Source organism: Miscanthus floridulus, chromosome 8 (genome assembly GCF_019320115.1).
Source record: "Miscanthus floridulus cultivar M001 chromosome 8, ASM1932011v1, whole genome shotgun sequence".
Classification (NCBI taxonomy): Eukaryota; Viridiplantae; Streptophyta; class Magnoliopsida; order Poales; family Poaceae; genus Miscanthus; species Miscanthus floridulus.
The window spans coordinates 38851885-38870889 of NC_089587.1; the positions used below are offsets into that span (position 1 = coordinate 38851885).

At 42.9% G+C, this 19005-nt stretch overlaps 2 protein-coding genes across 2 annotated transcripts; one reads left to right on the plus strand and one right to left on the minus strand.

The window, feature by feature from the left end:
* Positions 1-2329: 2329 nt before the first annotated feature.
* On the plus strand, positions 2330-9458 carry LOC136471690 (expansin-A23-like). Its single transcript, XM_066469436.1, has 4 exons — positions 2330-2510; positions 2630-2948; positions 3082-3137; positions 9202-9458. Exons 1-4 carry the CDS (start codon positions 2336-2338, stop codon positions 9456-9458), a joined length of 807 nt encoding a protein of 268 aa, XP_066325533.1. The 5' UTR covers positions 2330-2335.
* Positions 9459-12901: 3443 nt separating this feature from the next.
* Positions 12902-18067, minus strand: LOC136471691 (protein LIKE COV 1-like). The gene is made up of 7 exons (XM_066469437.1): positions 17751-18067; positions 17540-17592; positions 15503-15612; positions 14300-14467; positions 14127-14224; positions 13293-13419; positions 12902-13189 (listed from the first exon to the last, which is right to left on the minus strand). Exons 1-7 carry the CDS (start codon positions 17958-17960, stop codon positions 13092-13094), a joined length of 864 nt encoding a protein of 287 aa, XP_066325534.1. The 5' UTR covers positions 17961-18067; the 3' UTR covers positions 12902-13091.
* Positions 18068-19005: the final 938 nt, after the last annotated feature.

A 19005-nucleotide genomic window follows, 5' to 3' on the forward strand; every position in this document is an offset into this window, starting at 1 on the left:
TTGAGTGCTTAGGCTAGGCTTGTAGTTGCTGTAAGGGTCACCTCTTATACTAACAAGATTCCTAACTTTATTATTCCTGAAGATTTTTAAATAGACTATTCATCCGCCCGTCTAGCAATCCTAGATCCTTCCATTATTTCCTAGAGCAGATTTAAGCAATTGATTGAGAAGACTTGCTGATGATAAGACATGTGTATACATGTCTCTGTACATTATAGATGTGGGAGTAGCAGAAGTGTAACAATTTTTATGCATATTTCGAACTATTAAAGTGGTGTTTGACCTATATGTAATCGATTTGGGAAATTTTATTGACTGAATTGTTAAATGGATTTTACCAAATCATATATCATTTTTCTTGTGAGCATACCCACTACAAACATCCTAGGTACCCCACCGTGTGCATGTCAGATGTCATGTGTCATGATTAGAGAGCAAAATTACCCCCAACCTAAGTAAATCATATTTTGATTATATTAGGGGTTAAAGTGAAGGGCGTTACTATCGCCCGGATGTCTGGAGCTGCCCAAAATATCGGACGCCTCCGGTCCTTCGTGCGGGAGGCCGTGCCACACGGGAAAGCCTTCACCGCCTGTTTTCGCACACCCTACCGCGTGGACCCCATGCTGCTATTTCGCCTGACCACTACGCTCGCACGCAGGAACCCATGGATCCTAGTCACCTGCCCTCACCCGCACGGTGACCCACGGTGGCACCTCCGGCAGCTGCAGCAGGTGGCTTCGGCAGATGGGTCCCATTGCAAAATGTGCAACACCCGATCTACTTTTACAACATCCATATGAAACACTTGCAACATACGTCCAGAACAGCTGAAACACTTGCAACATACGTCTGAAACACTTGCAAAACACCAGAAAAAACTTGAAAAGATGTGTGTAGCCATTGCAAACATATGCAAACATCCAAATGAAGTACTTGCAACGTACATATGAAAACACATGAAACTCTTGCATATATATGCAACATCTAGATCTACTTTTACAACATCCAAATGAAACACTTGCAACATAAGTCTAAAACAGATGAAATATTTGGAATATGCACTTGAAACATATGTGTGTAGCCATTGCAACATGTGCAACATCCTGATCTACTTTTGCAACATCGATATAAAACACTTGTAACATACCTCTGAAACACTTGCAACATGCGAATTCAGCACAATGTCACCTTGCTGCTTGGATGAATGGAGGCTCGTCGTCTCGCAGAGCTAGATGCCGGCATGGAGATCGACGCCTGCGCGGAGTGGGGGGACCCCGTGCTGGAGAAGGCCGCGGCGCCCCTGCGCTGGAGAAAGGCCGTAGAGGAAGGGGATTGGGCGTCGTCAGCGGGGGCAAGCGTCGCGGGCGGGGCGCGAGCGTCGCGGGCGTGGACGGGAACGAGCGTTGTGGGTGGGGCACGCGACGAGAAGGAGCGAGCAGCGCGGCCTGGGAAGCGTGGCATCCGGACGGTTGGACTACCTGAGGAGAGAGCATTACTGTAAAGTGAATGGTGCACTGGTTTACAAAATCAGTGGGAGAACTACATATAGATTCTGTTTAGGGTTTGTCCTGACAAAGTTTTAGAATAGGAAGTAGAATTGACTTTTTTCTTGATAGAGTACGAACGTAGTTTGACGAGGTCACGAGGCTATCCCTTATTAGCGTGACAAAGGTTCGGCGGACGAAACGTCGATATCTGCCACAGCTTAGGCATGGCTGCCGGCGCGGCGCGGCGACAGCATCGTCCAATCAGGCCTTGGTTTGATTGCGGTGCAGGTGCAGATCATCACTCGTGTCTCCGACGAAACAAACGACATCCTGTCTTAGAGAAGAAGAAACCGCTCGTTATACTCCATTTCACACCCGCGCCGCCGTGCGCGTCTGCAGTGGTTATAATAAGTATATATACAAATGTCCATAACGCGCATCTGCGGCGGCGTGCGTCTCTCTCTTGTGGATTGCACCTTAAGCCATGCATGATGGGGCTTCATCATATATAGCCATAGACATGCATGTGCACGCTGGCATTACGCCCTTACCAGGCTTGCTTCGTTCGATCGGCACCCCGGCCCTTAATAAGTTTAGCCAACATATAATCCCAGCCGCCAATCAACCGTGACTACGAAGGGTAATGGCTGTGTATATATACAAGACCAATCATCGCACCACCATCATCATCATCAAAACAAACTCTATATCCATACCCAATTACGCATACATACACACACCACAAAATTATTCAGGCAACTCGATCCATCTGCTTCTCCTGCTTTCTGAGCTACGTACATATAGTCTCCTGCTTCTTCTCCAGTTCTCCTACGGTTCTTAGAGGTATGGCTCCAGCTCGAGTTTTCATACTCTTGCTGCTGGCAGCTGCCGGTTGGGCGTCGGCCATGGCCGCTAATGACGCCGTCCCCACAAGCACCACGTCGTCGTCTCCGGCACCAACCGGGTGGCTGAAGGCGCATGCCACCTTCTACGGAGGCGCTGATGCCTCCAACACCATGGGTAAGCTAGCTAGCCGGCCGCTCAAGAACCATGCATGCATGGGATAGCTTTCCTATATATATATATGCCATGAACATGATGCACATCTGTCATCGTCTGATATATGTGTATGGTGGCAGGCGGCGCGTGCGGGTACGGCAACCTCTACTCCCAGGGCTACGGCACGCGGACGGCGGCGCTCAGCACGGTGCTCTTCAACGACGGCGCCTCGTGCGGGCAGTGCTACAAGATCGCGTGCGATCGCAAGAGAGCCGACCCGAGGTTCTGCAAACCCGGCGTCACAGTCACCGTCACCGCCACCAATTTCTGCCCGCCCAACTCGGCGCTGCCCGACGGCGGCTGGTGCAATCAGCAGCGCCCGCATTTCGACATGGCGCAGCCGGCGTGGGAGAAGATTGGAGTCTACGGCGGAGGCATCATCCCCGTCATGTACAAGAGGTATTTTTATTTAATTCCCTACTACATCTTCCTAGCTGGCTTCGATCTATCATAAAAAAAACAAAAACTTGATGGGAATTTGGGATGCATGCAGTGCGATATCCTAATACTACAACTAAATTCTTGCTTGTAGAGTTCCTTGCGTGAAGCGAGGTGGAGTCAGGTTCACGATCAATGGGCATGACTACTTCACACTATACCACAGCCCATACTAGCGTCCAACCAAGGGTCGGTAAAAATGTCGAAATGCCGTTGGACGGTCGGACGGTATAACTTAGTGGCTTACGGTCAGACGCTATATCTTGTTTTGGCTACAGACTGTCGGTCGTTAATTCTATTTCACTTCGACGTTGAACGGTCGGTCGTTATATCATACTTTTAACGACCCACCGCTCGTCGCCGTAGATCCCGCCTAACTTTTTAATGTGGACACACCTGTCAGAAAAAAAATTGGAGCCCGCCAAGGCGCAACACCACATCAGCCCATTTCCCGTCTCCCCTGGGTGCTCACCCCAGTAAGCCACAGTCCCTTTCCCCAAACCCCAGCGCAGCACCCCGCCGCCGCTGGCTCCAATCGAAGAAAAAAAACCATGGCCACCACCGGTCCTGCACACGGAGCCGCCCCCTAAGAACTGCTCGCCGCCGTCGGCCGGCCGCCCTCACCGGTGGCCCCCTAGCCTCCTCCGCGCGCTCAGTCAGCGGGCCGGCGACCTCAGTCTGGCCGCTCTGCGCCGACGACCTCAGCTCGACGCCGTCTCCAGGTCAGCACAGCCGGTGAACTCAGCTCGCCCCTCCCTCCGCCCCCGTCAGTGACCTTAGGTCCCCCTCCCCCACCACCACATACGGCGCCCCCACCCCCTCCAAGTTGCTCTGCACCCGCACCCCCATCCCCACCCCCTCCGGGGTCCTCAATTCTTCTGCACTGGCGCCACAGCCAGCTCTCCCCCTATCTCCCTCCGCATGGCCAGATCCAAAGTAAGGGAGCCACGGTGTCCCTCTACACTGTGTTTGCTGCTGTTGACTGCGTCACCTCCTTACTAACTGAATCATGGATCTGTGCATGTTGTATTCGTGGTTGCCTGAAGCGTACAAGAAGAAGGTGCTCCTTGGACCTCTGCCCTAAGAAAAGCCGCAGCATCTACAGGCGCCTCATCAGGCCTCAGCAAGCACTAGGAACCAGCTCGTGGATTAGACTCACGAGTATCAGGTAAAGTGCTCTCTACCACTTCGCTACCATTGTTGCTGCTTGTCTTTTCTGATTCCTGGTAAAGATTCTCCATGTAGTGATATGGATCTCTATTTCTGCTACTAACTGTGCCTTCTATTTATTATAGTGGACACATTTGTTGTTGCTTATTTGCTTAACTGGGCCAAATCAACAAGTACACGTGGCATAGAAACTAAGTGTGCTCTCTGCATCCCAGATGTTGCTTAGTCGATTTGGCATATGGCAAAAATGAATACATAGTTCATGCAGAGCTTCAATGTATCATCCAGATTTATTGTAGGAAGTATAGCAGTTGCCTTTAAATTTACTTAGTGTGGGCTGTGGCTTTAGTTTGATCATCAGTATGGACTGTGGTTTAGTTTGATCTTCATTTACTCCACATTCAGTTACTGTGGCTTAAGATTATTTTTTCCTATTTTTTTGCTTCCTGTGGATAGTTCAAGAGAATCTATAGCTTAATTGAAAACCGAGTGTAGCTCATGAGAAATATGGAAAGTTTACTTATAAGACAGGGCCCCCTCCCCCTCCAAACTGATCACCCTATTTTGCAATGTTTATTCTTGTTAAAGTTAATATGCATGTGTTCTTTTTCTTGCTTGCTTGCCTACCTGTCAGTACGACTGAGACTGAATTGAATTGAACTGAATTTCAGAGAAGAAGAGTACACATAACTCTTGAACTCCCTTAGAGTGCAGATCGTGCAATATAGCAGTTTGGGAGGACCCATTGTTCTAATCAACTTCTGCTATGCAGGTCACTTCCCTACCCCTACTTATTGTGTGCATGCTATATCAGACACATTTTTCCGGTCATGTTATGCATAAGAGTTTCAGTTTGGCAGTTTAGTTTTTTTGCAGCCAACAAACACGAAAGCAGCATAAAACTGGACCAGTTGTTAGTTAGACAAATAAGTGTTCATGACCCCACATAAAAGAAATCAAGCCCATTCCCTGTACAGCTAATTTTTATTTTACCATTCCCATGTTTTCATTGCCCACCGTTATTAAGAGTTGGTACATGTAGTTGATATAATATTAGTTGTCGATCATTGGTTGAAGATCATCTTACTTTCCAATTCCAGGTGGGTATTTCATTTGTCGGTGTCACTAGCTTTAGTGGACCTGAAGGTCTCTTAGTGTGGATGCCTCTCACTGCACCATAGATGACATAAAGTTAATGAAGTATAGTATAAGTAACTTTGAGTGATTTTGGTGGTTCCCCTTATTCTAAATGACAATATCCATTTAAGACAACTTTCACTATTGCATTCACTATTCCAATAATCATTGGTACGAGCTCGGTCGAAACATAGTAGTGTAAGTATTGCTGGGACAGTTCATCTTTCGGTGTAGGGCTAAAAATAGAGTTCATCATTGCAAATGTGTGAACTGAACATTGCAAATAAAGCATGTGTTTGCTACCACTGAAGTATTGAGCAAATGTATGAAACTGAGTGCTGCTAGCTCTAAGACTCAACTTTGGAGCATAAGACCAAGTACAACACAGACGTTTAGCAGGCTCTTAGAGGCAGTTTCATTGTTTTCCTTGCCACTGTGGACCTGAGCACAAGCTCATGTGTGGGCGACTGGGCGTTGCCACTTGACGAGGTTTTTGATGCATGCCTTGAAACTTACGTGCGAGACGGATGTCTCCCAAGAACAATAATTAGCTTAATTATTTCATTACCTTAGCAAAATCGTTTAGTTTCCATTTGAGACAAAGGCTCTTTTATGTTTGCTTCATGATTTATGTCCTAATGCGCCTACTTGTGTGACAATTTGAAGAGGCTGAAGATTCCTGTAGGTCAAGTCGTTGCTAATCATTTCTGATCATAATGTTTAATCATTGAATTTTTGTCTATGTTGCTAGCACTAGCAGCCTAGCATGATTGTGTTACGTAGGTTTGAAATGCCATGAACTTACTCTTTTATTATTCTGTCTAACCTTACAGGTTGGGTTAATCGTTTCGCCAATGCCGGTGATACTGCTGTGGTTGTTGCTGAGAGCACAACAGTTAAGGTAATTTCAGAATCTGTTGCTGTGATACAATGTGCTATCTCCAATTTACTTAATCCTAGCATGAACTTATGATTGCTTCCAGCTGGACTTGATTTTTTTTATTGTTAATGTACTCACGATCAGTTCCAATTTAAGCCTATCATAAAACATCTCTTTCACATAACTATATATTTAGTATCAGCTAAGTTAGTGGTTTTCTGCTGGTGTCCTGAGATAGTTGGTGAATGGTGAATTGGAACAACAGTGCGGTGACATATGGTTATAGGAAAGTTAATGCCAGAATTTAATTTAGCTGCTTCTAACTTGCTACAAGAATTTTTCTTTTTTCAAACAAGAGCAGCCTTTTATTTACTAATGGTGCTAATTTCATTACAGATCTCATGAAGGCTACTCATGAGGACCACACGGAATTTCTGCTTTACTTGGTCTGGATCCATGACGAGGTGGGTAACCTTTTTTTATACTGCAAAAATGTAGGTAGGCATGCAAGATAGTTTGCTCCTCATGCTATGGTTATATGACAGGAAACCTATCGATATTAATGAAGGGTGAGTCATCTGCATGCTAATTACAGTTCATGCTAACCTATCGATATTTATTCAGCTTTTTATGATGGAATTTGTATGGTAGGTCTGGCAGCTCCATGAGTTGACCTTCAACAAGACGGTGTCGACATTGACCAGCTCAAGGTACACCTATGGCCCTTATTTCATTAGATTTTTTTTTGTCGACATTGACCAGCTGAACATTGATGTCATACTTGCATAATGTTTTTTTTTTGGTTGAGTAAATAGCTTTACTGAATTTGTGGTACGTGTACTAGATAGGTCTAGCTAACTGACCGTTATATTTCACTCATCACTGGATGGAATACTTCACTTTCCTATTATCTTGTTTCTTGCATTTACAGTATGAGATGATTGTTCACGCAGGCGCAACTAGGGGGCACTGTTTTCCTTTGATCAATATATTTGTCCACTTGATTGTCTATAGGTGACTGCTAGCCAGGAGACATATTTTGCTACTTGAGATGAGCAAATAGCAAGTGACATGGCTGTCTTCTGAATTAAATAGAGACCAGAGAGAAGTAGCGCAAATGAGTTGACTCATTTTATCTATATTTGCATGCTATACACAGACTACAGTTACAGAAAGAAAGTGTGAATTAGAGGTTACATTGCAGTAGTACATGAATGAATGGATGGAAATTAGGACAGATCAACTGCAGATAGTTATTAGTTGTGAAATATTTTTCATGTAGCGAGACATGAGTATTTTTTTTTGTTCTTTGATGAAATTTAAGTTTTGTTGGCTCATATTTTTGGATGTTCAAACACCGCCATAGCATTAGCACGGGCATTGGTGATGAAGAAATTGCCTACGTTTGGACAGAATGGTTCCGGAACAAAATACCATTGTAATGAAATAATAAGTTATTTGAACCTATTTATACCTAGTAAACTGATGGGGTTCTTAACGAAAAAAAAGAAATGAAAAAAAACTTATGTTGTGCACTTATGTTGGTTCTTTGGTTTCAAATTCAGGATGGAAACGATCTTGGGAGTGTTCTTTGTCTCCAGGCACTTGCAGTAACATGGATGAAATGATCGATTCATGGAAGGAGTTCAGGAAAGTTATGATTCGAAAATTTGTTACTTCAATCCATCAGTCAATTCAAACATTTGAGGATGGTTATGAAATTTTATATATGACCATGTATATAATTTGGAAAACTGTATATAATCCGGAAAACTATAGAAAACTGTCGTTGTTTGGTTGTTTTTATGTGCACCTTGAAATAAAGCCGTGGCGTTAGCACGGGCATTATACTAGTGGCATGTAAAGCATCAAGGGCATTAATACTGTATTAATAAATGTAAGTTTTATGGAAGAAGTAAAAAAAATTTAGAACTCTTGCCATGTATTCTCTTCTGAGGTTCCTTCTTTTGTGGTTTGCCTGCTAGTAGAAAAATCAAAGGGTTCTTGTTATCAACACTTAAGCACAATGTAGCATGTTGGAGAGAACAGGGCTCTTGTCACTTTTACCTCTGTATTTGTGTGCCTAGAGAAGGGCTATGAATGCAAGTAGCACCAGCTTGGTATGGTCAAGAAAAAATTATGGTCAGTTTTAGAATATTTGTATTACTAGTACTGAAATCTACACACTATTTAGGTAGCCAAATCAAAAACATGTTACTTAGCCGAATTACATCTCAGCTGCTATTTGGATTGGAACTATCAGTTTATTATATCTTTTATTTGCAGGTGGGAGGTAATGGCTAGGGGGGGCTGATGCATGCATGAAGTAATTGGATGGAATTTCACATGGCCAATGCATTATTTTGGACATTCTAACTAGATATGAATGCTTTTAGACATTCTAACTAGAGATGAATGCTTTTGTTTAAGTGATGAATTGTAATGAGTGCGAGCAAACCATGAGATGTAAACTGTGCAACTAGTGCAAACATCTATATATGAGCTATGCATTATTCTATCTTGATGGCCAAACTGTCTTATGTAACTTGTTTCTCCAAGTTGAGCTTATGGATATGATATAATGATATAATTGTGAGCTATGATGAGCTTCATTGTCATAATTGTGTATATTGTCCAAAATGGAATTGATGATTTTATATATGGTTCATTGATTGTATGATTAGTACTGATACTGAGGTTAATGAATAATTTGAGGTTAATGAATAATTATGCTGTTAATTTTTTGTATTGATAGTGTCATATAGTTGGACGCTATATAATATATAGCGTCCGACCAATAGTCGCTATAAGTATGTACTTGGCGTCGAACAGTCGGTCGGTATATCTTTAACGTACCGTCGAACGGTCGGTCGCTATAATTAAGGTTGGACGCTATAACTTATAGCGACGCCACTTATACCCACACGTCAAGTCGGACGCTATATGTATATAGCGACCGACCGTAGGTCGTTGTACTGACTTATAGCGACCTACCGTAGGACGCTGTAGATAGGCTGTGGTATAGTGTCAATCTTGTGCTTGTGACCAACGTTGCGGCTGCCGGCTCCATCAAGTCTATGGAAGTCAAGACCTCAAGTTCGAATAACTGGTCTCCATTAGCACGCAACTGGGGCGCAAACTGGCACTCTCTGGCCTATCTCACAGGGCAGATGCTCTCGTTTAGGGTCACCGACACGGACGGACAAACTATTGAATTCACAGACGTGGTGCCACAAGGATGGAAGTTTGGCCAAACATTTGCATCCAAGTTGCAGTTCAAGTGATGATGAAAGCTCCATCATCCATGATTATTTTTTTCCGGTGACTCATCACTAGTCACAGGAGTTTGATTTGAAGATGCTGGTCAAAATGCGTGAATAATGGAGTAGCTTGTGCTGTACACGCTATGTATTTGTATTACTTGTATATACTGCCTATTCATCAGAGCGACGGCTGTGTGGGTGTTTGGTTTGGCTTTTGGCTGTAACTTTTGCTCCCAAAAGCCAACAAAAGGCTCTATGGTAGATCTACAGCTTTTGCAAAAGTCAGCTTTCACGTAGTTCAGCGCGTGTTTAGTTCGCGAAAAGTGCGAAATTTGGCTACTGTAGCACTTTCGTTTTTATTTGGCAATTAGTGTCCAATCATGGACTAATTAGGCTCAAAACGTTCGTCTCGCAATTTCCAACCAAACTGTGCAATTAGTTTTTATTTTCGTCTACATTTAATGCTCCATGCACGTACCGCAAGATTCGATGTGACGGGTACTGTAGCACTTTTTGGGAAAACTTTTCGCGAACTAAACAAGGGCTCATTTTCTAAAGCAGGGGGAGAGCGGCTTCCACCGGCTGTGGGGGTGAAAAACTACCCGCAATGCCATCCATTATGTGCGTACCGGTTCGATTTGCTCGCGACTCGTCTTCTTCTACGTGAAAGAAAGAGCGCCGCTCCTCCGCAAGCAGGCTCGGGCCAGCGGCGCATCTCCCCTTCGGTGGCGCCCCTCTCCTCCGCAAGCAGGCTCGGCCAGCGGCGCATCTCTCTCTCCCACTTGCTCACTCTCCCTCTCTGCCATCTCCCAGGCGCGCACGCCATTGCCTCCCGCACGAGCTCCGCTGGCCAAATTCGCCACCACCAAACCGCTTTCGCCCGATTCGCCGCGCACACAGCCCCGCCTTGACTCCCTCCTTCCTCCCCACCGGTTTTCGCCATCGCTCATCTAGGGTTGAGGCCCCTCGGGCCGGTTTTCGCCGCCATACCACCATTGCCGCCCGAGCTCAAGCTCAGCGCGGCCAGGCCATCTCCATCCGTTTCTCTCCCTCCTAGTGCTTGGATCTGAGCGCGGCCCCATCCCTTGCACCGGCGGTCGCTGGCGCGGCCCTGTCCCCAGCACCGGCAGGCGCTGGCGCGGCCCCATCCCGTCCCCGGCACCGGTGGACGCGGGCACGGCTCCGTCCCGTCCCCAGCTGCGACGGCGTAGGCGCGGCCCCATCCTCGGCACCGGCGGACGCGAGTTGCAGCCCCGTCCCACGCTCTGCGGGCTCGCAGGAGCACCGCCCCTCACCGGCCTCCTGTCCCCCGTGCTCATGGACAGAAGAAGACGCGTATAGAAAAAAACATGAGAAAAATGTGTTGGGTGACTGATAAGTGGGGTCGGCTGAGACGTGGGACCTGCTAACAGCTGCTTTTCCAAAAAAACTACGGCTGCTCAACCAAACGGCTTTTGGCTTTGTCCATAGCTCACATCTCACAGTTGCTTTTCCAACAGCTACAGCTCACATCAGCTTTTCTAAAAGCTACAGCTCAACCAAACAGGCCCATATATGGCTTATACCTCTCATTCATTTTATTTATATTGTATAATATGGTGTATATAAATATGTCCTCAAATTTTATATCTTCAACAAGTCTGCTGTAATGCTCTTAGACTTATATAAGCCTCCAGAGAGACCAGAGATGTGTTGCATGTTGGCATAGACTTATATAAGCAACTACGTCATATTTACTGGTGCTTTAATTGCTACCCATTTAGATATTTGGAATTGAATTCATTTTAATAATTATAATTTATACACATATTAATTAAGCTAATATGATTGTATATGAAATATATTTGTATATTATTGTAGGCCATACCAGAGAGATACTTATACGTTGTATTTATATCCTAGGAGAGCGAGTTGAAGACTGTGTTATAAGTTGTAAAGGAGAAACATAAAATGGTAATCTATATAATCAATTTCCATCTTTCACCCTATAAATTTAAAATAATCTTATATGTGAACTTAAGAAAATTATAAAATGTCAAATTTTAAACAAATACCCTAATCTATTAAGTAGATTCCGATTCCCCCAAAATAAAAAGATCCAAACGGCCTAGACTTATATAAGCCTCCAGAGATATCTTGCACACGGCGTTCTCAAAAAATTATGCTGAGAGGGATAATGAATCCTGTTACCAACAATTGAAGGTCGCCATAGATAGGGCTGGAGATCGAGCCAGCTCGGCTCGGCTTGGTCCATCTCGAGTTGTCTCGTTAGGCTAATGAGCCAGCTCGGCTTGGCTCGTTAATATTACGAGCTAGAGGGGCAGCTCGGCTCGGCTCGTTACCGAGCTCGAGCGGGCTCGTTTAGCTTACGAGCTACTAAAAAAATAGGACACACATGTTTATAATGTTTATGCTACATTAATTCCAAAAGGTGACGTCCACCATTATGCAATCATACATGATTAATACATATCAGGTTCATCAAAAGTATCAACCATGTAACATAGCTGGTTCATCCATGATCATGCAGTTCCAGCATGCTAACTAGTTGCTTGCCACCACAAACTTAGAAAAGTCCACAGATTTAATGTCGACATCATTATCTTCTTCCTGGAAAATAATCCATAAAATCAACATTTAAGTATCATAACAATTATAAAATTAAAATTCATATGAAACAATTGAAAATAAGGATTACGTACCAATAGAATATGTGTATACTTCTATGTCAGCATTATCATCTTCTGGATTCATGGTCATGGGCTGATAGGCTTCAGCTCGTGAGCAGCTCGCGGGCTGGCTCATTAAAATAGCGAGCTAGACTTTCAGCTAAACTTGTGAAAAAGTTAAAACGAGCCGAGCAGAGCCGACCACAAATTGACGAGCCACGAGTATTTTGTCCAGCCCTAGCCATATACCTTTGTTACGTTACCTCAATGTATCTAACAGATATCGATCTTACATACTGAATTTAGCATTAGGAGCTATCTTTTCTCGGTTCTAACGGAGCCATTTTCATAGATATTGAGACGGATATCAAACAATTGCTGCCACAAATTTCATGCAAATCACAAATACCAACCAATCATGGGGATATGAATCAAAATTCTGATTTTTCAACAGTGCAGCTGCATGCAACTGACTCCTTTTGTATGTACCATTCATTCTCTTGTTATAATAAAAATTGAAGGAACGGGCAGCATGCTATCTTTGACAAGCGAACGGAAACTGCTGGAGTGCTGGAGGCCTTTTACACGATCGTACTTGTTGGGATTCAGATCAAGTTTGAACCAGACTAAAAAAAGTGATTCCCTCCCACTCAAACAGGCCTCACAAGACTCGGAGACACGCATGAACCAATGGGGTATGAAAAAAATTTCCACCGCAAAACTTGAGAACTCAACATAGGTCAACTCTAACAGCGTGGCAAGCGCGGAGAGCACCTCTCAAACATAGGTCAACTCTACTTCAACTGCTAAGTTACATTTCTGAAGAAGCTGAGACTGCCATACAAGCAATGGCGTACGTTCAGGTGAGATGTGCCCACAAACAGATTTTGCTTCCACACCCAGAACTGTACAATCTGTCAGAACCTACTCCTGTACTTACACAAACAAGGACTCTGGAACACGAAATCACAAAATGTAAGTCATCTCAGCTTCGGGTGGATCTGATCCTGTTCAACTGGTTTGGCTCAGTTTCCAGAATCGATAGCACTTGAGGCATCGTCGTGCCCACAGAGACAACAATTTCTGCAATAAGATGATGTTTAATATCAAAGCAATTCAAAGCATACTTATCTGAATATATAAATATGACGGGAAAAAAAGAGGAAAAGAACCGAGAAGGGCATACCAATGCCTTCGCGAACAGACATGTTCGGTCTAATCACGTCACTTGAGCTGACCAGAAATATGTCACCAATATAGAGATGGTTGGTCGGAACATAAACACAGTACATCTGTTCTTCACTAGAATAACCCTGAGTTCAAAAGGAGTAATACATCAGCAATAGTTTTTACACGAGCTTACAGTCCAGATGAATGCAATTAACCATGTAAACTTTTATCTAAGCTGTGCATAAAAAGGGGTATATCCATATACAATATTACATCCACATTAAACTAGCTAATACATATGCACAATTTCAGGAACCAAACGCATGAACCGAATCTACATTTTTGGTCAGAGATTCTTTTTACTTAGGACACTGAATGTTTTCAACTCACAAAGCATATGACAATTGCACAAAGTCCTGTTACTTCTAAGATATGTTCCTAGGAAAAATCTGTTGTTCCACATTATGACAACACATTAGGTACAATTAACAAATCAAGATGAATTTTCAGAAAGTCAAAGCTTGTAGTTGTATTGCTCACACCAACAGCCGGACTTTCTCAGTCTGTGTTAATTATAATAGTGACTGGTTCAGCAGATTCATGATTTGCTTAGCTTGTTTAACAGGGATAACGTAAAATGAAAAAAAAAAAACTGCAGGGAGCAGGAACTTATATATGGATGAAAATGGCTGCAGCATATTTTTCAGAAGCATTATTTTAAACAATATGTCAACAACATCAAGAACAGTGAGAAAAAACTGAGTGGTTACACAGATAAAATGAATGAAAAACAATCATGATACTATGATAATGGTTAATCGACCAGATCAAATAGTAAAAGCATACAAACCTGAAGTAGAACTTCTGAAGTGATAAATCCAAATGCATATTCGCCAATTCTTGGGTGCCTAATGATGACCACTTCCTTGAATGCATGCTTGTTTTGATCTGCATGAAGCTGTGATTTGCTTACACACATTTGAATTATGATTTTTAGAATCATAAAATGGCAATGAATCTAACCAGGTGAAATGGCAGCACTGATTTGCTTAGATGCATCATAAATATGGCGAACAAATGGCATTCGTTTTATGAACCACTCTCCGAGACCAAGGATAGATGCCCCCAGCCAAGATGACATGAATACACCAACCACAAAAATGAAAGATATCGATGTTACAAAGCCAAGTCCTGCAAGAAGGTAAACAAAAAAAAGACATTAAATTTAAAAATTTAGTGAAAATTCGAAGATGATTCTAGAGATTTCCATATAAAGCTACTCAATGTAGAAAGAACATCAAAGAAGAGAGGATTCCATGAACAAGCTAAAAAAGAGAATTAGTTTGCTTAGTATACAATGCAACTGAGCTATGAATTTGGGAAAATATACTTGGCCAAATTTGATAAATGATGAGGCATTAAAACAGGGCACTGATAGTAAACTAAGAGGATGGAGTTTAGGAACCAAGTTGAAGGAAAAGCTTGAATCCATCACTAGATTAAAAACAGCCATTCTAATGTCTCGCATGCACTTGCACAACAGTGCACAAATCTATGGGCAGAGGACAAGGCAGGCTCATGGTCATGAGGTGACATAAACATTAACGATTTCATGAACTGACATTGCAAAACAAACAGCTAAATAGACCATGTTGTGTTTCCAAACTCCATTTGTTGCTACATTTTACAGATACATGGAAATGCACTTAGATGGCTAGGTCTCAAAGGTTGCCCACGATGTCAATGATAATGCAGCAGTTTGGATCCTCTGGCAAAGCTTGCCTCGCCTTGCCCAGCGAGGATTTGCAGCTAAATATGTGTTTGGATTGCTGGCAAGCACACCTTGTAGGCTGCAGTGGCAAGCTTCTGCCTTGCTGCTGTGAGGGAGCCAATTCCGCTCTCCTATCTTGGCAAGGTTTGCCTCAACCAATCTGGAAAGGCAAGGCAAAGCTCGCCTGGAAACCAAACACCCCAATAGGTGCACATCACTCTTACACTATGAATTAAGATTCTGCAGTAAGTCTAATGACCATTAAGATATAAAATAGACAAAGGTAAATAGTAATCTAGACTGAAGCATACTTTTGATAATAGTGAGCTACATAAATAAACATTATTAGTTTTCTATAAAAATTGCATCTCACCATATGTACAACTCAGAGTTCTGGTAAGTATTCTAGAAAGTTTGTAAACTGCAGCAACAATCACTCTGCATCTCATACATACCAAATATTTTGATTCCCAAGTGAGCATATATTGGGGAGAAAAACCCATCCACAAAGCGAAAGAACCACCATGTCACATAGAATGTAACTGCAATTGGGAAGAGGATGACACTGCAAGAAAATTAGGGAAACCACATCAGTAGAGTGATAAAGGAGTAACCTGAAAAGAATGTACCTTACACTAATCTCAAGTTTTTTTACTTAAGCACTCGACAGTACAATAGCTTGTGAATATGCCAAACTATAGTGAAGAGAATATGATCAGAACGTTGGTTCATCTCAAATTTCATTCTATGCTGATCCTTCCCTGACACAAATAGAGAAATCAGACTTTATGCTACCATGGCTGACCCCATCTAGATGAACAGAAGCCATGCAAATAAAAAGTCAACTCAGTATAATGTATTATTCTAGCCCATGTTCACCTAGGTTTAATGCTAAATAAATTTTATAGCACTGCTTTTTAACATTAGAAATAATACACATTTTGCTTAAATCATGTTGCCAAAGGCACAAAGCATATGTCAGGCCAAAACAAATAAAGTAGACAGACTCAAAAAGTCGCTCCTTTCCTAAATATTCATTTGCATAGCCAACTTATGACGAAATGTATTCATGTTAAGCTTATGCTTTGTGACCACATCATGACATCATTAATAACAAGATAGATAATGCCAAAGGGCCTCTAGTCTAACTGGCTAGAGCAACCCGGCGGCACTCCTCAGGTCCTGGGTTCGACTCCCCGTGGGAGCGGATTTCAGGCTGAGGTTAAAAAAATCCCCTCGCCCGTCCCCAGGTGCCAAAGCGCAGTGGTAGGCTCCGGCCCCTTCTCACAGGGCTACGGTACCTCCTGCGTCAGGCTGGGGGCGGGGGTTCAGGGGTTTTCTCGATCTGTGTGAGAAGATCATCTTCTACTTATAATGCCCGGGGGGCCGTCATACCCCCCCGCAGGTCGAGTTTTTAACAAGATAGATAATGATGAAACTGAAAAAGAAATGTAGAAAGTGGAATTGAAACGTTATTGTGAGAGATATGGAGAAAATAAATGAAGATACAGTGAGACAATTCTAAATTCATCTTTTAAAAAACTTATCCATAACTTTTTCGATCTAAATGCAGAAAATTATAGTTCATTCCGTGTTTAACTAATATCTTCTGGTGCTACATTCTGTATCTTATTCAATTTATGCATGTCATTTATGGCCAGCATCAACATACTGGTACTAAGAACCACTCTAGTGGTATTAACTCTCATTTCTACCGTTTTCCAACATCAAACACTTTGAAAGCAGTCAAGGATAATATAATATTCACATTGCTCCATTTGTACCCAGCAGAAGGATATTCTGACAATATTATTCAGCAAAATTATTGGAAAACATAGCTAGAAGTTCTGCTAGGACAGTACACATAATATGAGGGCAACAGAGAAGGTAAACAATTACAGCTAGTGTTTTAATGTCTGGTGGCATATATAGGATTCAAAAAAATACTTTAAACCAGTGTCCACATATAAAACATTTGTGAAACCCATGACAGAACCAATCAAAAATTTTACTAGACTGTAAGCTTTTGCTTAAAATTGACAAAGTGAAAGAATGGGAAAATGAGCTTTGGTACTTTGAAGCAAAAGCTTGTAGTAAATGACCAATTCCCTTGCAATTTCAGGTGCAGTCTATACTCCGTTTACAATTTATCACAAGAATTTCAATAGCAATAAACTGACAGCACAAAACTGCATTGACATTATACAATGTACAGAACAAACAGCTTCAGAATGCATCCATATTCAATCTTAGGGTATAAACCCAACAGCAAAACCACAAAACCTGCTGCATTTTTCATGTTTCAATGGTATTTTAGCCCTACAAACGAAATACCAAAACTTAAAAATCCCATCTTTTCATAGTATACAGCTACAGCAGCAAAAGATTTATTGGATTCAGCGTCGCACAAATAAAATCCCTACAAAATGTGAGTTCCATCCCGATACTACGAATCGAGGATTAGAGATTCAGAATCCAAGGAGTATACATACCATCCGGTCATGAACTTCTTGGACGCCCAGCTATGCACAACCTTATGGAATGCCTGAAACAAGAAGCACAAAAAAAAAAATCAGCTACATTTCATATCCCACAACAATTCGCGCATTGACATTTCTCGGGCAGACCACATCTGACTCGAGAAGCCACCGCCATGCGAGGCGAGGCGGAAGTGGGAGGAGGGGGAGAGGGAAGGGCCGCGACCTCGCGGCCGGTCTGCGCGGCGGCGGCGGCGGCGGAGGCAGAGGAGGGCTTGCTCTCGTCGTCGTCGGAGCCGGTGACGGTGCGGGCGGACGGGGACGCATGGGTGGCGACGGCGGCGGTCGGCACGAGCAGGTCCCGGTCCCGGTCCCGGTCGCGGTCGCGGATGGGCATCGGGATTAGCACCGACGGCTTCGCGTCACCCATCGCCATCCGGAGATCCCCCACCCTCGAGGCTCTCAGCTGGAGGCTGGAGCGACCGGCTCCAGCTGCCTCCTCTCTCTCCTCTGGTTTCTTGTTGGGAACTTGGGATGTTTGTGGTTTTGGGCTACTGCTGGCCTCGGTTTTTTCTTTTTTTTTCCTTAGGAGGCCGACGCCCTCCGGAACCAGTAGGGCGCAGCGGCGGCACATGGAATCGGCCGTCGATTCTTCGAAGTTCGGATATGTTTGAGAAAATTCCCCTTTGTTTAGTTGCCGGATGTAAAATTTCATTATTACATCATGTGTTATATGGGGTGTCGTATAGGATGTTCGGATATTAATAGAAAAATAAATATAGAACCCATCAGTAAACAGCGAGATAAATTTATTAAGCCTAATTAATCTGTCATTAGCACATGTGTTACTGTAGCACTTTATTGTCAAATCATGAATTAATTAGTCTTAAAAGATTCGTCTGACAAAGTAGTCATAATCTATGTAATTAGTTATTTTTTTAATCTATATTTAATACTTCGTACATGTGTCATGCGATAGGTTGTAATTTTTTTGGGCTAAACAAGACCAGTGTACTGGTTTTATTTTTTATCCCCTATATCTAGCACTAGTTCTATCCTCCAATGCTGTTAAGTAGCAGTGGAAAAGATGGTTATACCCTTTGTTTCATCTGTATAACACCAACTTAGTTGCAGTGATATTTTCTGGACAGCAGGATACCCCTGTGGACTGCACCTGTTTTGGACAGAATTTTTTTTTTCAACAAAGAACAACTTTTAACAGTAATTTTTTTTTCACACCATATTTTGCAACAACAGCAGCTTGCACTTGACAAAACCGATAGATTCAAGCATAAGGTTCACCAATCGACATGGAAATTAATGGGCACATGCATCAAGTACAGAATACTTAAACCAAGTCATGTTTAAGTCCATGTTCGGATACATTAGCAAATACAGCTTACTTAAACCATAAACCACAGTTCGCACATACATAGTGTCCATGTTAAGGATATTACATAAAGTGGTGAATATTACACAAT